This window comes from Apodemus sylvaticus, chromosome 6 (genome assembly GCF_947179515.1).
Source record: "Apodemus sylvaticus chromosome 6, mApoSyl1.1, whole genome shotgun sequence".
NCBI lineage: Eukaryota > Metazoa > Chordata > Mammalia > Rodentia > Muridae > Apodemus > Apodemus sylvaticus.
Genome location: NC_067477.1, coordinates 71,064,204 through 71,082,541, shown reverse-complemented (window position 1 = coordinate 71,082,541; position 18,338 = coordinate 71,064,204). Strand labels below are relative to the sequence as shown.

Here is an 18,338-nt window from a genome sequence, read left to right as displayed (position 1 = left end):
TAAGGACATTGGAAGAAGGAAGATTTACTCACTCTTCCTTGCCTGCTTGCCTTGTGGGACTGAGCAACTGCTAGATCCTTGAACTTCCATCCACAGCTGCTGCTGACCATTGTTGGGGAGTTGGACTACAGGCTGTAAGTCACTGACAAATTCTCTAACTATATAGAGATTGCCCATACCGTTCTGTAACTCTAGAGAACCTAGACTAATACAGATATTTACTTTGTTTATAATGAAATACATTTAAAATTTTTAAAAACTCACTTTATATGTATGACTTTTTTGCCCACACCACATTCATGTTATATCCTTGAAGGTCAGAAAAACGTTGGGTCCCTTGGAACTAGAGCTATGGATGGTTGTAAGCCACCACGTGGGCGCTCGGAATAAAACCTGGGTCCTCTGTAAGACCAGCAGCTGCTCTAAGCCCTAAGCCATCTTCTTAGGCCCTATAATCAGATAATTTCTAATCTCCCCTACATCATAGAGTTTTCCCATTTTGTACAAAGTTATCTTTTCATATAAAAGGTTAAAAATATATAAGGATGGACATGGTAGTGCACACCTTTTATCCCAGCACTCAGCAGGCAGAGACAGGTGAATTTGAAGCCAGCCAGGTCTATATAGTGAGTTCTAGACCAGCTAAGGCTACTAAGCAAGACCTTACCTCAACTCCATTCCCCACCAAGAATTCCAAGGATAAAGCACAATGTTAAGTATGTATGCGTGCGTGCGTGCGTGCGTGCGTGAGTGTGTATAGATGGATTGAATTGTATACTTAATAAACTTTGACCTGTAACTTACCATATAAGGAATATTCTGCTTCCTGACCTGTGTCGCTCTCACTGGAGGTTGATGTGAGGCTGGTGGTTAAAGTATTACTTAATGATTGACCCACTGATAAAACTGTTGTCGCCGTAGCTACGTTGCTGCTGCTAGTAACACTCGATGTTGACATTGTCACTGTCGATGTAGTACCAGGTGTGGTCAAATTAGGGAAACTCTGCGCACCCATAAGAGGAGAAGCTAAAAATAAAAATGAAGCAAATCAGTTAAATAACCTTAGGGGGGAAAAAACAAACAAACAAGATATATTTTTTAAACTCCATGAAAGACATTAATAATGAAAATATTGAAAAGCAACAACTTTGGGAACCAAACTGAAAACCAACTAATACTATTTTTAAAAAACAAAATTATCTTCAAAACATTTAAAGCCTAGCTTTCACAAAAACAAGCAACAGAAATGATTTTATTGTAATTTTATGGGAATTAACTTGGACTCATTAGTAACTTAAAATTAGAATTTGATAGTGTTCAGAAGCTAAGGGGAATGCAGGCACTGAAAAAGCTGGGCCGGGGAGGTTACTGTTTAACCCTCACCAGACATCTCATTTGTCCTGGGATTTTGTTTAACCATTTCTTATAAAATGCAAGCTATTTTTGAACTCTGAACTATTAGGTTCTTCAGAACTTGACTTCACAGTTCCGAGACTCTGCACCTGACGTGGTTTGTCTGACATGGCTAGCGTCAGCTAAAGGCTGTAGCCAGAACAGCTGACCACCAGGACGTCCTGGTGATCCTCGGAGGGGAGCACGGTTCCAGAAGGAAAGGCTCACTTACTTGCGGTGCTCATCACGTTCCTCCCCAGAGTATTAGTGTTGTTGTCACTGCTACTTCGGCTTAGGTTCATGTTGTTCGTGGCATTAGTCCGTGCTATGTTTGCCACTCGCCTTACAAAGCTCTCCAAGCTAGACGTTTCTCTTGAGGACAGGTTAGGTACACTTGCACTAGAGCTCATAGGGGCCCCGGCTGCCAACAGAGAGCTCACTGACAGTCTGTTACTTGCTGAAGAGCTAAGGGGTCGTTGTGAAGCTGCTTCCTTATTAGTTAATTCAGATACTGAACTAACATCAGGAGAGCTAACGCTAACAATTCCCATGGATATTGCACTAGACTCTCCAGGAGCTCGACCGGAACTATCGGGGCCTAACTTCCTTTCAGCATTTTCACTTCCCGTTTCCGCTGTTAGGGTGCTGGTGCTTGCACTGGAAGATGACCCTACTTCTGTTTGAGGGACGTTTTCAGCAGATGAAAGAACAACAATTGGTTCATGGACATCAGCTCCTGAAACTATACTGTGTTCCATTACAATTTCTGATCTCCGTTCCGTTTTGGTCGACCCCAAGCTGATGTCGCTGCTACTGGCCACGCTACACACAGAGCTGCTGCTTCCTTTTCTACTTGAGGAGCCTGCAGCGGCAGCAGCCGTCTTGTCTGGACAGTTGCTTCTCACCAAGCTGCTCCATGACTGCGCTGTGCCTGAAACAGTGGATGAAACAGGTTTGGGTGACGCCACTGTATCAGGGTCGTACCCTGGTGCAAGCTTGAGGTCAAATTTTCCTTCTGCGCCCATACGGTAAGAGTTTGAGCCACCAGCATCCCAGGTGACATCAATCCATCCTGGAAAGGGACAGGAGTTTGTGAGACCCAGCAGAAAGCAGAGAGGAGCGTCAGACAGTAGCTCCACAATGTGGGGTGAGCGTTTCATCAGCACTGTACTTCCCTCAACTGCTAACCAATAGGTTTGCCAACTAAAAGACAAGTTTTGACTCAGATTAATTAAAATATTATTTGATACTATAATTAGTCTATCTGAAGGTCTATACTATTTAATTCTCGCATAATAATAAGAAGTATGCATTATAGACAATGTTTCTGGGATATCTATAAAATTCTTCCTTTTATTAGATTTATCTCTGGACAGCCCAAGACTAGTAAATTTTTTCTTTTATTCAAGACAGGGTTTCTCCGTGTAGCCCTGTCTGTCCTGAAGCTCACTCAGTAAACCAGGCTTAGCCTCGAACTCAGAGATCCACCTGACTCTGCCTCCCAAGTGCTAAGATCAAAGGTGTGTGACACCACCACCAGGCCAACTAGTGACATATAAAAACATTAAAAAAGTAATATTTACATCTATTCTGTTAAAAGTGAAAAAACTTTTAAAATTGATGCTGAGGGTGAAATCAAAGGTCTAACACATGTAGGCATCTACCACTAAGCTACATTTTCACCTATGGAAACAATATTAGATATAAAAGGAAAAAAAAAACTACTGAAATTTCAACAAGTGAAGATTTTTAAACTCTTAAATGTGACTATATGATTATCAAATGTGTCTTCTTGATAAAAACACTAACCATTAATTTCTAAGGTTGGAATAAACCCTGAAAAAAATAACAGATAAAGCATGCTTATGTCACTTGTAGAAATCTTAGATAACTAGCTCAAATAAAATACTAAGTAGGCATTTCAATTGTGTTCTCAAAGTTTAGTGGTTACTTGATTTTATGGTTTAGTTTACTAGATTTGAGTAAGCACAAAAACATCTTAGATACAATATAAAAGCAAGTTGAGTTCCCTGAGGGTATATATCGTAAAGCTAGTAACAAGTTAAAAGACATTTGCTCTATACTTATATATGAAAAATGTTAGTGTTTTGAAAAGGGTAACAAAATAAAATAATTGATTAGGAAGGAAGCTAATAGAAAATTCAGCTTTACTTTAGTTAGATGCTCACTACCCAGGGAGATGCACATTCAGAACGTGGATGTGGAGGACACTAAGCTTGTGCAGAGCTTCAGGAGGCTGAGCCGCTGGCCACACAGCCACTGCACACTAAGTTCATGTGTGTAATGGCTCAGAGGAGCACTGAGCCACCTGCACGTCTGCTTATGCGTTATTTGAAAGGAAAACTGACTGCTTCAAATCTACATAAGCTTAGATATGATATATTATAGATATAATACAAACATATGCATTTATATTTGTATGCTGAAATAACTTTTAAAGAACCAACATTTAACTTTCCCTTTAGCTACACAGAAAAGCATAAGAAAAGGTTCAAAAATATCTCAGTATCAAATAAAGTTGAGATTTGTATTGCATTGATACCAATATATACTCAAATGACCAAACCATAATATATATATGAATATTATTAAATATAAATATGTATTTGCTTTACCCAGAATGCAGGCCAATCATATTTTGTCTTGACCAATGAATAGATGAAGTTTAACAAAGTCCCTTTACAATTCTGTAGAATAAGTGGATAAATGGGTAGTTCTATCAACACACAGACTCTTCAGAAGAGCAATGGATATACCCGATGCAATGTAGGAATATACTAAAAAGTACACACCACTTATATTAGGTTTGAGAAAACTTTTAAAAGGTGAACATATTTATACCTAAATATAAAATATTCCTATGCTCCAAATATAGACAAAAAGACAGAGTTAGTAAAGATTCCTTACTATGGGAAATGTATTTGAAAACTAAAAACTCCAACATGTTTGAAGCTAAAACTGAATTTCAATGTTTGGAGGATCAGAACATGTGCGAATCAAAGCCAGGGCTTGATATACACAGAGCAAGCCCTCTACCAACTGAGCTAAAGTCCCAGCCCCATAATTTTTATTATAGCTCTTTAAATATTAGAAAAAAAGATAGACATTTTACATTTTTTTTAATGCTTGGTACAAATGAAAAGAAAGAACTTACTATGATTTAAGCAAATTTATCTGCTACTAAAGGAAACCTTTTAAATGTCCTAACCAAACAGCCAGGGCCGCTGCTGTGGGAGCTAACAGTACCTTATTATTTGGGTAAGGACTTTTGATAAAATCTACATCACAAAGATTTAAATTAATTTACCTTCTTTGTACAATTAACCCTACCACAGAAGACCATTTAAATTTCTTCCAGAGGTTGATAGACTGTAATAATCTACTAAGCGATCAAGAAACTATTCCATATTCCTTGCTCTATAGAAAAATAATTTTGAACAGTAATTCTTTCTCTTCTCTATGTCTTTAGTACAGTAAAAAGGCACTACCTAAATCTTAAAACTACCAAGAAATTCATGTCAGGAATTAATGGTAATTTGAGAACAACACACTAAGGAAAAAGAGAAGAAATGTATCTTGAAATAATTTATATTAACTCAATAATCACTTTACAATATTCATAGCAGGAATTAATGGTAATTTAGAACAATACACTAAGGAAAAAAAGAAGAAATGTATCTTGAAATAATTTATATTAACTTGATAATCACTTTACAATATTAGCAAATAGATTCTAATCAAAATCCAAGATTTTGTTTTAATTATTTATTCTAAGTAAATAAGTTGTTACTTTTTAGAAAGGGTCTCAACCATGAAGCTCTGAGAGGCCTGGAACCGTTAGGCTGGGCTCATCTCAGAGATTCTGCCTCTGCCTCAGCCTCAGCCTCAGCCTCAGCCTCAGCCTCTGCCTCTCTGCCTCTCTGCCTCTGCCTCTGCCCTCTGGGAGCTGAGATTACACACAGCCACCACTACTACTTCCAGTTCTTTTCATTTTAATGTGAAGTCATTATCAGTTCTTCTACAAAGTTCTACTATTTTTGTAGTATGCAAAGTGTTCAACACCAGGCGTTAACCAGACTCACCATTGTGCAGGTCTCCTGTGACTGTGCCTTCTCCCTGCGGGCTGCCATCCTGATCTCGCCACTTCCAATCAAGGCCTCTGATAACACGTGCTCCCGGAACCATGTACTTGAGGACCTGAGAGCGCACCAGGCGCCTCTGCCTTCTAAGATTAGCTTCTGCTTCTTTAGCTGCTTTCCCTGTAAGATCAGAATTAGAGACGTATAACCAAGTTCCTTTTCTAAGCAGTGGTAGAAGCTGGAAAGGCCCCATGCCTCGAGTTACCTAGCTGGTCTTCACACACGCCGTTCACAGTGCCGTAGAGTTCAAAGCCCGAGACGGAGAGGTAGTGCGTCTGCCCACTGGCGTTCTTCCCCATCTGCTTTAGCCGCACATGCCGCCACCCTTGCTTTTCATCCTTTGCTGGGTCAAGCGGCCATGTGGCAGTTGACCTGTAATGCATGAGACAGAAAGTGTTTAAAATCATTTTTAAAAAATTACATGAAAGGAGATACTACAAAGACACTTTTTATATGACAACAAACTTTAGAAAGAAGAACATAGCCTTAATAGTCACTTAAAATTCAATTACAAAAGCCAGGCACAGTATTGCACACCTTTAATCCCAGCACCTAGGAAACAGAGGCAGCTAGAGACAGCGATAAGTTCAAGGCTGGCCTGGAATACAGACCAAGTTCCAGGCCATCCAGAGCTATATAGTGAGACTTTATCTCAAAGAAACAAAACAACTCGATTACAAAAATGAATACAACATTAAATATGAAATTTTAAAAATATTTAACTTATTTACAGTGTCAAATGATTTGGTTGATGTAAAAAGATGATGTTTAAAAGGAAAAGAAGTGCTTTTAAAATGAAATTTCTTTGTAAAATCTTGGCATTTTAAATGTATTAAAAATTTTAACATTAAAACTTAAAAACTTTGCCCACTAACCCTAATGTCGTACCACTTCTTATCATGCTATATCAAATATGGAAATCCATTTAGAAGAAATAATTTTTTTTAATCTGTCAGAAAGATAGATATTCTGAACCTAGCTCAGCTAAGCACAAGTCTTCTGCTCAACTCCTAGTACCACACATACAGAATTCATACCTACACTTACGGGAAAAACTAAGAATTCATAAAAGTAAGAAATTCTTCAATTAGTCATACTACTACAATAACTAGCACTAGTAAGCAGAACATCTGTTCATCTTATTACATTATACGATGATTACATAAGTGTGGGGAACATTTATAATTTTTCTTCCATTTGTGTGCTATATAGCTCTCATTAGTTATTACACAAAATGTAATCTAAACTCTATAAACGACATTGTACTTTATTTTTTTAATTTTTATTTTTATCTTAAAATATATATTAAGAATGTTTTGGCTGCATGCATATGCACTGTGTGCTGTGCATGCAGTGTGTCCTCAGAGGCTAAAAGAGGGTGTCAGATCCCCTGAGAAACACTGTCATAAGCTGCCATGTGGGTTCTGGGAATCCAACCGTGTGTGTGTGTGTGTGTGTGTGTGTGTGTGTGTGTGTGTGTGTGTGTGTCTGGGCATGTACATGGGAGTACATGTCCAAGAACACATACCTGCTAAAGAATTGCAGGAGTTGGCTCTCTCTGTCCACCATGTGGGTTCTGAGGCTCAAACTCAGTTTACTAGTCTGTGCAACAAAAGCCTTTACCCCACAACCACCTGGCTGGTTCCCAATCTGATTTTTCTCATAGTTTCAGTAAAGCCAGTATTTCAAACTTTCAATGTCTAAACTATATATCAAGTGATTTGTTTTTAGAAAAAATATCTTATTTCAATATTTTAAAAAAATAGAGCTCTATAATATGCAATCATAAAAATAAACAAGGCTCTTTACTGATTTCCCCAATTTTCAAAGACTCCTCAACTAACCCTGGTTCATTGAGACTGCAGTCATCAACATGGGTATACAAAGAAGTCCAGTTCTGTCCATCTTTGGATACCTGGAAAACCCAGTTTCTCAGTGCAGACCTTCCGTAGCCACGAGCATGACGAAGTGTGTATGCTGACGGGGTTACCCAGACGCCCAGATCTATGGCAAACCAGGCATTTTTATCATCATTGCTGTGACAGTTTAAAGCTGAGTTATCGCGACTCAGTATGTCCTCTAAGCGGCCGTACGGCAGATTTCTTCCTTCTGATGACGTCACGACTACAAGTCCATAAGCTGCAGGATTTACCCATTCATATGCAGTTCTACACAAAAATAAAAATTTTAAATTAAAAACAAAAACAGAAAACAAGGAGAAGTCAAGTAAAGGCAATTTGCATTTGTTCATATTAGTTTTTAATTCCAAACTGAGAATTTTAAACTGAGAATGGTGGTCCACTTCTTTCACCAAGTGGATGGAAAGAGACAAGGCCCTCAAGATCATCCTTAGCTACTTAGCAAGCTGAAGGCATGGTCACTTTAGCTTAAATGAAATAACTTACTTTGCATTTGTTCCAATCCAGTAAATGATTCCATTTTCATCAAAATCATGCTGGTGCCGAAATATAAAATTTTGGCCTTCTCTTAATTTTCGAACAAAAACAAATGAGGAGCGGTCAAAATCGTACCACTGCTTTGCCACCTAGATCAAAGTAAGCACACAAAACTTCCAGCTTACTAACTCTATTGTAGAGAACATTAAGCCACCCTTTCCAACCTTTTCAAAGTCAACTGTGTTATGACATAATCAATATTTTTAAAATAATCACCTAGCCAAGAGTTAAATACTCGAAGACCATACAAAAAATAAGGTGTCCAATAACCAAAGAGCTTTGCTGCCAGCAGCACGGTTTGCTTGTTTGGTTTTGTTTGGTTTTGTTGCAGAGCTAGAGCAGCACAGCCAGGGCTTTACCTGTGCTACAAACATTATCACTGACACACCAGCCAGCCAGAGTAGTTTTCACGCATTTTAACAGAAAAATAGCCTTGTTTATAAAATGACATCATTACAGTAAACAAAAACATTTTCTATTATCACTGGTTTTCAAATACCTTTAAAGCTATATAATATTCGAATTAAAAAGTAACTGTCACAATTCTCTATTAAAATAAAAACTTAGGTGCAGTGAATTGCATGTGTAATTTGCTTTTTCATACATTCATTCATTCATTCATTTGTCTGTTTGTTTATAACTCCAGGTCTTGTTTGTTTGTTTGTTTGTTTATAACTCCAGATCTTATTCCACTCCCGGTCCTCCTTCCAACTATTCCTCCCACCTCATCATCTCATACCTCCTCCCCACCCCACCTCTCTGTCTCCTCGAGGATGTCCCCACCCCCCACCCCACCAGAGATCTAAACTCCCTGGGGCCTCCATTCTCGAGGGTTAGGTGCATCTTCTCTGACTAAACCCAGACCTGGCAGTCCTCTGCCATGTAAGTATTGGGGGGCCTCATAGCAGCTGATGTGTGCTGCCTGGTTGGTGGTCCAGTGTCTGAGAGATCTCAGGGGTCCAGGTTAATTGAGACTGCTGGTCCTCCTACAGAGTCACCCTCCTCAGCTTCTTCCAGCATTCCCCTAATTCAACTGCAGGGGTCAGCAGGTACTGTCCATTGGCTGGGTGTAAATATCTGCATCTGACTCTTTCAGCTGCTTGATGGGTCTTTGAGAGAGAGGGCAGTCACGATAGGTCCCTTTTTGTGAGCCCGCCACAGCCTCAGTAACAGCATCAGGTCTTGGGGCCTCCCCTTGAGCTGGATCCCACGTTGGGCCTGTCGCTGTGCCTTCTTGTCCCCAGGCAATTCATTGCTCTGTCAGTACAACATTTTAAGATGGGAGCGGTGGTCTGTCTCTCTAAGCTCGGCAGGAGAACCAGGGAGGTCAAAGACAACTCCGCTGCATCCTTAGCAAGTGCAGGGCACCCTGGCTATGATAGACTGTCTCAAAACAATGTAATGCTAATAAAGATTTTCTAGATTGAAAAAGAGATTGCCTACTCCTGTAAGTAGCTACATCTTTATTGAACGGTACTAAGATTTTTGTCTACAATTTCAAATATTAAATGAACTTTAATAAACACCTTTATGTTGAAGGTATCGTTAAGAAATGTTTTGTAAACAGATTTCTAAAGGTAGAATTAGCATACCTCTGGATACACATTTATGCCTTTCCTACAAAGGGTTGAAGTAACAGTGAACACCTACTTCACCAAGCCCTGCCATACGCGGAGCTCACCATTTTCAGCAGATACTGTTCCAGAGATTCAACTGTAGCTAAGGGCTCCATCTTCAGCATCCTGCCTGTCCGGTCTATTAATGCAGTTTCACCAGGTGCACGTTCCAACCGAAAGCGCAATCTTCTTGTAAGTATCTACACAAAAAAACATCAATATTCTTCAGACAAGATCTTGTTTTGTCATCATTGTAAAAATTATTCACAAACATAAACACAAGCAACTGAGATTTATTATAATATAGCCACAATAAACCAGGATAAAACCAAGTGTGGTGGCATATCTGCAATACCAACAATTTGGAGAATGAGGCAGGAGAATTGCCACAAGTTTGAGGGCAGCCTGGGTGACCGGTAAAACCTGACCTCAAAGAAAGAAAAAAAAAAATAAGGAATTAAATCAATACATGTTTCTACATGGCTTGTAAAAAAGGTTCAATGACTGACATTGATTATAAGGAAACATGTTAACTTGTTAGAATTTCCAGACTTTTTAATTAGATATTTTCTTTATTTACATTTCAAATATTATCGCCTTTCCTTGTTTACCCTCTGAAACCCCCTATCCCATCTTCCCTCCCCCTGCTCACCAACCCACCCACTCCCCCTTCTGTCTCCTGGCATTCCCCTACATTGGGTCATTGAGCCTTCATAGGACAAGACCTATGTCATAAGGGCCTCTCCTTTCAGTGATGCCCAACAAGGCCATCCTCTGCTACATATGCGGCTGGAGCCATGGGTCCCTCCAGGTGTACTCTTTGGTTGGTGGTTTAGCCCCTGGGAGCTCTGAGGATACTGGGTGGTTCATATTGTTGTTCCTCCCATGGGGCTGCAAACCCCTTCAGCTCTTTGGGTCCTTTCTCTAGCTCCTCCATTGGGGACCCTGTGCTGAGTCCAATAGTTGGCTAAGAACATCCCCCTCTGTATTTGTCAGGAACTGGCAGGGCATCTCAGGAGACAGCTATATCAGGCTTCTGTCAGCAAGCTTTTGTTGGCATCCACAATAGTATCTGGGTTTGGTAAGTGTATATAGGATGGATCCCCAGCTGGGGCAGTCTCTGGATGGCCTTTCCTTCAGTCTCTGCTCCATACTTTGTATTTCTTCCCATGGGTATTTTGTTCCCCCTTCTAAAGTACTCATAATTTGGTTTTCCTTCTTAATGAGCTTCATGTGGTCTGTAAATTTACATGCTTTAAGTGAAATTATAAAGTACTCTCTCAGAAGAGCCAGGAGTGGTGGCAAACATCTTTAATCCTAGTGCTTGGGAGGCAGAAGCAGGCTTAAGTTTGAGGCCAGCCTCATCTGCATACTGAGTTCCAGGACATCCATAGTGAGACCCTACCCCACCCACCAAAAAACAAAAATAAATACATGAAATGCTTTCACAGAAATATATAGCTTATACGTCATAAATTAGTTAAATTTCCTTAAGTATCTAATCAACTTGTTCCTTTGAAGCTACAACATATATAACAAACCTTTCATAAATGTGTGCATCTAATCATCTATTTACTTATTTGTGTGTGTGTGTGTGTGTGTGTGTGAGTGAACATTTGCACAAGCAGAAATCCAGAGAGCAGTCCATAGGAATCAGCCTCTCCCCTTGGAACGCTGGTTCTAGGAATCAAGGTTGGCAGCAAGCACTCACAGGCTGTAAAAGTCAGGGTTTTGGTTGTTTTCTTTTTATATAATCTTATTATACTTAATTTCTTTAGCTGGGGCACAGTGGGAAATGAGGCAGTTAGAAAACAAGTGTGGAAATGAGTTCTCTCTTTTTATCACGTGGACCCTGAGGATCGAACTCAGGTCCTCAGGCTTGGTTACAAATGCCTTTAACCTGCCATCTGTCAGCTAGCTTACATTATATTCTAGACATTAAAATCACAGTGGAGAGAAGAGCCTCCACTGAGAGGTCTAGATCAGTTTGTCCTGTAGACTTGTCTTAATTGATGTAGAAGATCCAGCCAAGATGTGGGCAGCCCCATTTTGAGAGTAAAGAAAAGTACCTGAAGCTGGGTGGTGGTGGTGGTGCACGCCTGTGATCCCAGCACTCTGGGAGGCAGAGGCAGGTAGATTTCTGAGTTCGAGGCCAGCCTGGTCTACAGAGTGAGTTCCAGGACAGCCAGGGCTACACAGAGAAACCCTGTCTCGAAAAAACCAAATCCAAAAAAACCAAAAAAAAAAAAAAAAAGAAAAAGAAAAAAAGAAAAGAAAAGAAAAGAAAAGAAAAGAAAAGAAAAGAAAAGAAAAGAAAAGAAAAGAAAAGTACCTGAATGAGCAATCAGGCACGGGCACATTCTCTCTGCTCCTGACTGTGATGTGCCTTGTCTCAATCTCCTGCTTCTGTGACTGCCCCACAATGGTGGACTGTTGTGGTGGTTTGAATATACTTGGCCCAGAGAACGGGACTATTAGGAGGTGTGGCCTTGCTGGAGGAAATGTATGGCAGTGGGGGTGGGCTCTGAGACCCTCCTTATAGCTGCCTAGGAGACAGTCCTCTCCTGGCTGCACTGGATCAAGATGTACAACTCTCAAGCCCTTCTCTATCACCATGTCTGCATTGCTTCCTGCCTTGATGATAATAGACTGAACCTCTGACCCTGTAAGCCAGCCTTAATTAAATGTTGTCCTTTATGAGAGTTACCTTGGACATGGTGTCTGTTCCCAGCAATGGAAACCCTAACTAAGACAACTATAATCTGGAACTGTAGACAGTTAAACCCTTTCCCCCTAATTTGCTTTTGGTTAGTGTATTTTATCACAGCAACAGAAATGACACTAAGATACTGGGCTCTAATCAACTTCAAAATGCAAGATAATTTTTCATCTGATACACTTTAGCAAATAACCAATTTCAGTGAGCTTTATTTCTGCATAATCTTCATTCTTACAGAAACACTGTTAAATATTTACTTAGGCATTTGGCACATTTCTGACCTTGCTTCTTTGGACTTTACACAAATTTCTGAAATGAAAATGTACATAAGGCTAGGGATGTGGTTCAGCCAGCAGACTACCTGTCCTGGGTTCAATCCCAATACCACTGAACCCCAACATGGTGACTTACAATTGTCATCCCAATACTTGGGAGGTAGAAGGAAGATTGAGAGTTCAAGGTCATCCTTAGATAAGTTCAGGGCCAGCCTGGGTCGTATGAAACCCTGTCTCAAAAGTCAAGCAAACTAACACACAAAAACACTAAATAAGTATAAAAGAAAAGACATTGGGAGGCTCAAGAGACATCCCAGCCTTTAAGAGTACTTTCTGCTCTTCCAAAAGACCAGGATTTGTTTCCCAGCAACTATAAGCAGCTTCCAGCCTTATCTTCAGTTCCGGTTTCAGGGGATCCAATACCCTCCTCTGGCACCAGACATACACATGGTACATTTAGATGCAAATGCATAATACTTATACACATAAGAATTGTTTTTTTTAATATTTATTTATTTATTTAATGTATATAAGTACACTGTCTTCAGACACAGCAGAAGAGGGCATCGGATCCCATTACAGATGGCTGTAAATCATTAGCTGACTAGTAAATGCTAAATTTAAAAAGAAACTATTCTACATACTGTAACAAGTCCATATAGAATAAGTTAAACCACCATGTGGTTGCTGGGAATTGAACTCAGGAAGAGCAGTCAGTGCTCTTAATCACCAAGCCATCTCTCCAGCTCAAGAATTTTTTTGAAGACATTAGCAATTCTACATAGATTTGAGGAAGTGTTTTGATTTGCTTTTTGAAATAGGATCTTACTATGTAACAAGTAAGATTTGGCAGTTTCAAAAACTTCACTAGCACTGAGTAGGCACTGCTTTGGCAAAGTAAATCATTAGCTGACTATTAAATGCTAAATTTAAAAAGAAACTATTCTACATACTGTAACAAGTCCATATAGAATAAGTTAAACAAAGGTACAACTTACTAAAGAAGGAAGGACCTTCTAGACAATACTAAATTAATCCATAGAGTATGTGGTACAGATCGAGGCTGGGATACCAGCAGTAAAATGTGGTTGTGTTGTTTTGGGATTTTTGTTTTGTTTTGTTTTGTCATATCTAGATCTTAACTATTAGCAAAAGAATGGAATCAATGATCAGGCTATATCATATCTCCAGCTCTATGTCTACAACCAGGCCATGAAACCACATGATAAATGAGAACAGAACAGAAAAGCTATATCCAACGATTCAGAAAGCTATGAGGAAGCTGAGCACGGTGACACACCCATCTACAATCCACGCATTTGAAGACCAAGACAGGAGGATCAAGAGTTCAAAGCATTCAGGAGGCTCCATCCAGCTCTCACCCTCCATCAAAGAAACTTATTTTTGCAGTGGTCAGAGGTTAATACAAAGAAGCACCAATGATCCAGGTCCCCAGACGGGACATCCATTACCATCCCAGCCAAGGCTCGGCAAACATTGAGGGACAGAGGGAAGAAGAGTGTAAAAGCCAGAGGTAGGAAGAACATGGCAGACAGTTAACTCACACACACTGTCAACAACGGTGGTTGCTTCTAAATGCCTGCACAAGAGAAATCTAGTCGATCCTGCAGCACGGAGTGGGAGCTCACAAGGCTCACTCCTAGTGGGGAAACTACAGACTGTTAACAGCTACTGAGAGATGTCAGCTTTTCCTCAGGGATAGGGATCCTAGTCATCTGCCATGTTACAGTGGACAGCTCTCTAGGCACATGCATGCAGATAACCTAACTACTCTCAGTGGGTTTTATATCTATCTCCATATAGGACATATGAAACCGGGGAGAGGGTCAGGAGGAGTGGTAAGGGGAGGTGAAGAAAAGGCATTTGAGCAAAATAAAATGAATCAATAAGTAAGGTAAAAAAAAATAAAAATCTAATGCAATGTTTTTAAGAGTTTAATTGGAAGTTAGGCAGAGGTAAGTGATCTCCAGTTTCAAGGCCAGCCTTGCCTACAAAGTGAGTTCCAGGACAGCCAGGGCTACACAGAGAAACTAAAAACAAATGGAAAAAAAAAAATTCGAACACATTGGGAGAATTCGAGGTCATTCTCAACTAAATAGTGAGTTTGAAAGATCATTGCCATGAGACTCAGTCTCAATTAAAAGCAAAACCCAAAGCCTCCACAGTTAAAGTGCTTCTACTTTCTCTTTTTCTATCTCAACACAGATATCCAATGAAGAGACCTGTTAGAGACTACAGTCTAAATGCGTAAGTAGAACTCTGGAAGGTGATTAAGTCCTTCGGGTACAGTCCTTAGAAATTAGTTAGAAATCAAAAAGGAGGGTGAACATGGTGACTCGTGGCTGTAATCCCAGTGAGAGAGAGAGAGAGAGACACCTACTAGAGCATGTCCTTTTTCTTCAGTATGTGAACACATGGTCAGAGGAAGCTATAAACTAGACACCAAATCTGCTAGTGCTGTTATATACAGATGCCCAGGCTCCAAAACTGTAGCTGGTGTCTGTGTTTCCTATAGCAGTGCAACTGAACTAAGACCAATCCCAATTTATAATCTGAATCTTCTAACTTGATTTTCAACTTAAAAAAATACTTAGAGTCTATGAAATATATCTTATGTTTTATTAAATGTAATATAATTCTATCACATAATATGATCATACAAAACTGATTTGAAATAACACATACAAGAGTCATTTTAAAAGTCAATTTAAAAAATCAAATGGGCTAGAGATGGTTCAAAAGCAAAGAGACTTGCTCTAGTTCCAGTCCCAGCACCCACATGGCAGCACACAGGCATCTATGCCGGAGCTCCAGGAGATCTGGTGCCATCACCTGGCCTCCTCTGGTACTGCATACATGTGGGGGTATTTAAATGAAGGCAAAATATTCATGCATATATAAATCTTTCTTAAGAAATCAAGTGGTAGGCTGGAGAGATGGCTCAGTGGTTAAGAGCACTGACTGCTCTTCTGAAGGTCCTGTAGTTCAAATCCCAGCAACCACATGGTGGCTCACAACCATCTGTAACAAAATCTGATGCCTTCTTCTGGAGTGTCTGAAGACAGCTACAGTGTACTTACATATAATAAATAAATCTTTAAAAAAAAAAAAAAGAAATCAAGTGGCATTTAAACTAGAAACTTAAAGATCAAAATGAAATTTTTCTTAATCTATATGAAAAGTTTTTTTTTTAAATAAAAACTACAGCATATCATTGTTCCTACATACACTTGTTTATAAAAACTGTGTTTCTCACACTTACCTGGAGGTTATATGTGGATCCTGGTGTATCATACAGATGGAGAGGTAGTCGTTCAATTGATTCTAGTACAGCTATTAACTTTCGAATTAATGCAACTGCTGGTCTACTATAAAGACAAAAGAAAGAGCTTTTATGTAATTCATGTAGATATTCATGTATCCATCTCAGTCACTCTCTGCTTTCATGGAGTGCTAAGACAGTGCATTAGACCCCTTCCTTCCTTACACTATTTGTGTGACCAATAAGGAGGTCAGACCACAGCTTGCTGGAGTGGTTCTCTCCTTTTCCATGATTTTCTGGGGTTGAACTCAGCTCATATAGACTTAGCAAACTCAAGTTTCCTCCATTTCAGAGTAAGACATTTTGGCTAGAGGAATGGCTTAATAGCTAAGAGTATTTGCTGCTCCTGCAGAGGGCATGAGTCTGGCTCCTAGCATCCACACTAGGGGTTCCTAACCACCTGCAAGAACCCCAGCTCCCGTGGATCTGATGCCTTCTTCTGGCCTTTGAGGGTAGTACCTGTGCTTATACACATCCACAAACAGACACACACACACACACACACACACACACACACACACACACACAGTTAAAAGGAAAAAAAGTAAAACTTTTTTTTGTTTTTTTGTTTTTGAAGACAGGGTTTCTTTGGGTAGCCTTGGCTGTCCTGGAACTCACTCTGTAGACAAGGCTGGCCTCGAACTCAGAAATACGCCTGCCTCTGCCTCCCAAGTGCTGAGACTAAAGGCGTGTGCCACCACCACTCAGTGAAAAAAGTAAAACTTAAGAAAAGACTAAAATATTTAAATTTTATCCTTCATCTTCCTTTTTAAAGAGAATATGACAGGAATTCTTTATTAGCTTAGGTTGGTCTTGAACTCACAATCCTGCTATCATACTTAAGAAACTTAAGAACTTAAGAAAAGACTTAAATATTTAAATTTTTCCTTCATCTTCCTTTTTAAAGAGAATATAACAGGAATTCTTTATTAGCTAAGGTTGGTCTTGAACTCACAATCCTGCTGTCATCTCCTCAGGCATAGGACTACAGGTGTGTGTGACACCTAGCTTTTTGAAATTGTGAGACAAATGCTTAACTATGTAGTCTAGGATGCCAGAGAAAATTACGTAGCTTGACTGCATCTCAGACAGTCATGTGCCTTAAGTGACCAGCTGAGGTCCTGGCAAACACGTTTTATTTTCTCCTATTAGACTAAAAATTTTTCTATTCCGTTTTTTTTTTTTTTAAGATTTATTTATTTATTATATGTAGGTACATTGTACCTGTCTTCAGACACCAAAAGAGGGAGGCAGATCTCTTTACAGATGGTTGTGAGCCACCATGTGGGTGGTGGGATTTGAACTCATAACCTTCAAAAGAGCAGTCAGTGCTCTTACCCACTGAGCCATCTCTCCAGCCCTAGACTAAAAATTTTTAAATTTTATATTTATCCAACTACTTTCATTGAATAAAATAATTCCCCATGTGTGTATAAACACAGACTTATTTAAAGAAAGTATATCAAGTATATGAACACAAGTACCAAAGTAAAAGAAATTTACTTTGTAAATTCTCTTGTTCATTTTTGTTTTGGGTGGTAAGTATTAAATCTAAGCATGGCATATGACAAGCATGTGACGAGCAGGTGACAAGCATGGACAAGCATGTGACAAGCGTGTGACGAGCACGTGACGAGCATGGACAAGCATGTGACAAGCGTGTGACAAGCGTGTGAGGAGCGTGTGACGAGCGTGTGGCGAGCGTGTGACGAGCGTGACGAGCATGTGACGAACATGTGACGAGTGTGTGACGAGCGTGTGACGAGCGTGTGACAAGCGTGTGACGAGCGTGTGACGAGCATGTGACGAGCATGTGACAAGCGTGTGACAAGCGTGTGACAAGCATGCCTAATGGCTGCACAGTCCGCGTCTCTGCGGCTCACCTTTCATCATCTTCACTTTCACTGAAGGCTGTTTTGAAGACATTTATTCTTTCTACCAGTTGACTACAATCTTGCTTCATATCCAAATCTATACTCTAAAGAAAAGTAAAAAGTAGTTCAAATAAAAGCATACTTATAGATTTTACTGTAACTTATTAGAAACTTATAAAAACATGAACATTTGCTGGGTGCTGGTGGCGCACGCCTGTAATCCCAGCACTCTGGGAGGCAGAGGCAGGTGGATTTCTGAGTTCAAAGCCAGCCTGGTCTACAGAGTGAGTTCCAGGACAGTCAGGGCTACAGAGAGAAATCCTGCCTCGAAAAAACCAAATCCAACCCCCCTTCCCCCCAAAAAAATGAAAGTGAGATCCTGGTGGTGAAAGCACAAGCCATTAATCCTAGCATTTTGGAGGCAGAAGCAGGTGGATCTCTCAGGTCAAGGCCAGTCTGGCCTACAGTGTGAATTTCAGGATAGTCAGTGATACACAGAGAAA

The 18,338-nt window shown here is 39.9% G+C and overlaps 1 protein-coding gene across 1 annotated transcript in view; it reads right to left on the bottom strand.

The window, feature by feature from the left end:
• Hectd1 (HECT domain E3 ubiquitin protein ligase 1) overlaps positions 1-18,338 on the bottom strand; it is a 92,582-nt gene that overhangs the window by 25,478 nt on the left and 48,766 nt on the right. Inside the window, exons 18-26 of the mRNA XM_052185887.1 lie at positions 17,845-17,939; positions 15,902-16,007; positions 9,690-9,824; positions 7,958-8,097; positions 7,397-7,720; positions 5,758-5,924; positions 5,496-5,672; positions 1,625-2,464; positions 805-1,026 (exon numbers count right to left, since the gene is read on the bottom strand). Of these exons, the coding sequence (XP_052041847.1) occupies positions 805-1,026; positions 1,625-2,464; positions 5,496-5,672; positions 5,758-5,924; positions 7,397-7,720; positions 7,958-8,097; positions 9,690-9,824; positions 15,902-16,007; positions 17,845-17,939 (2,206 nt within the window). The remainder of the gene's footprint in view (positions 1-804; positions 1,027-1,624; positions 2,465-5,495; positions 5,673-5,757; positions 5,925-7,396; positions 7,721-7,957; positions 8,098-9,689; positions 9,825-15,901; positions 16,008-17,844; positions 17,940-18,338) is intronic.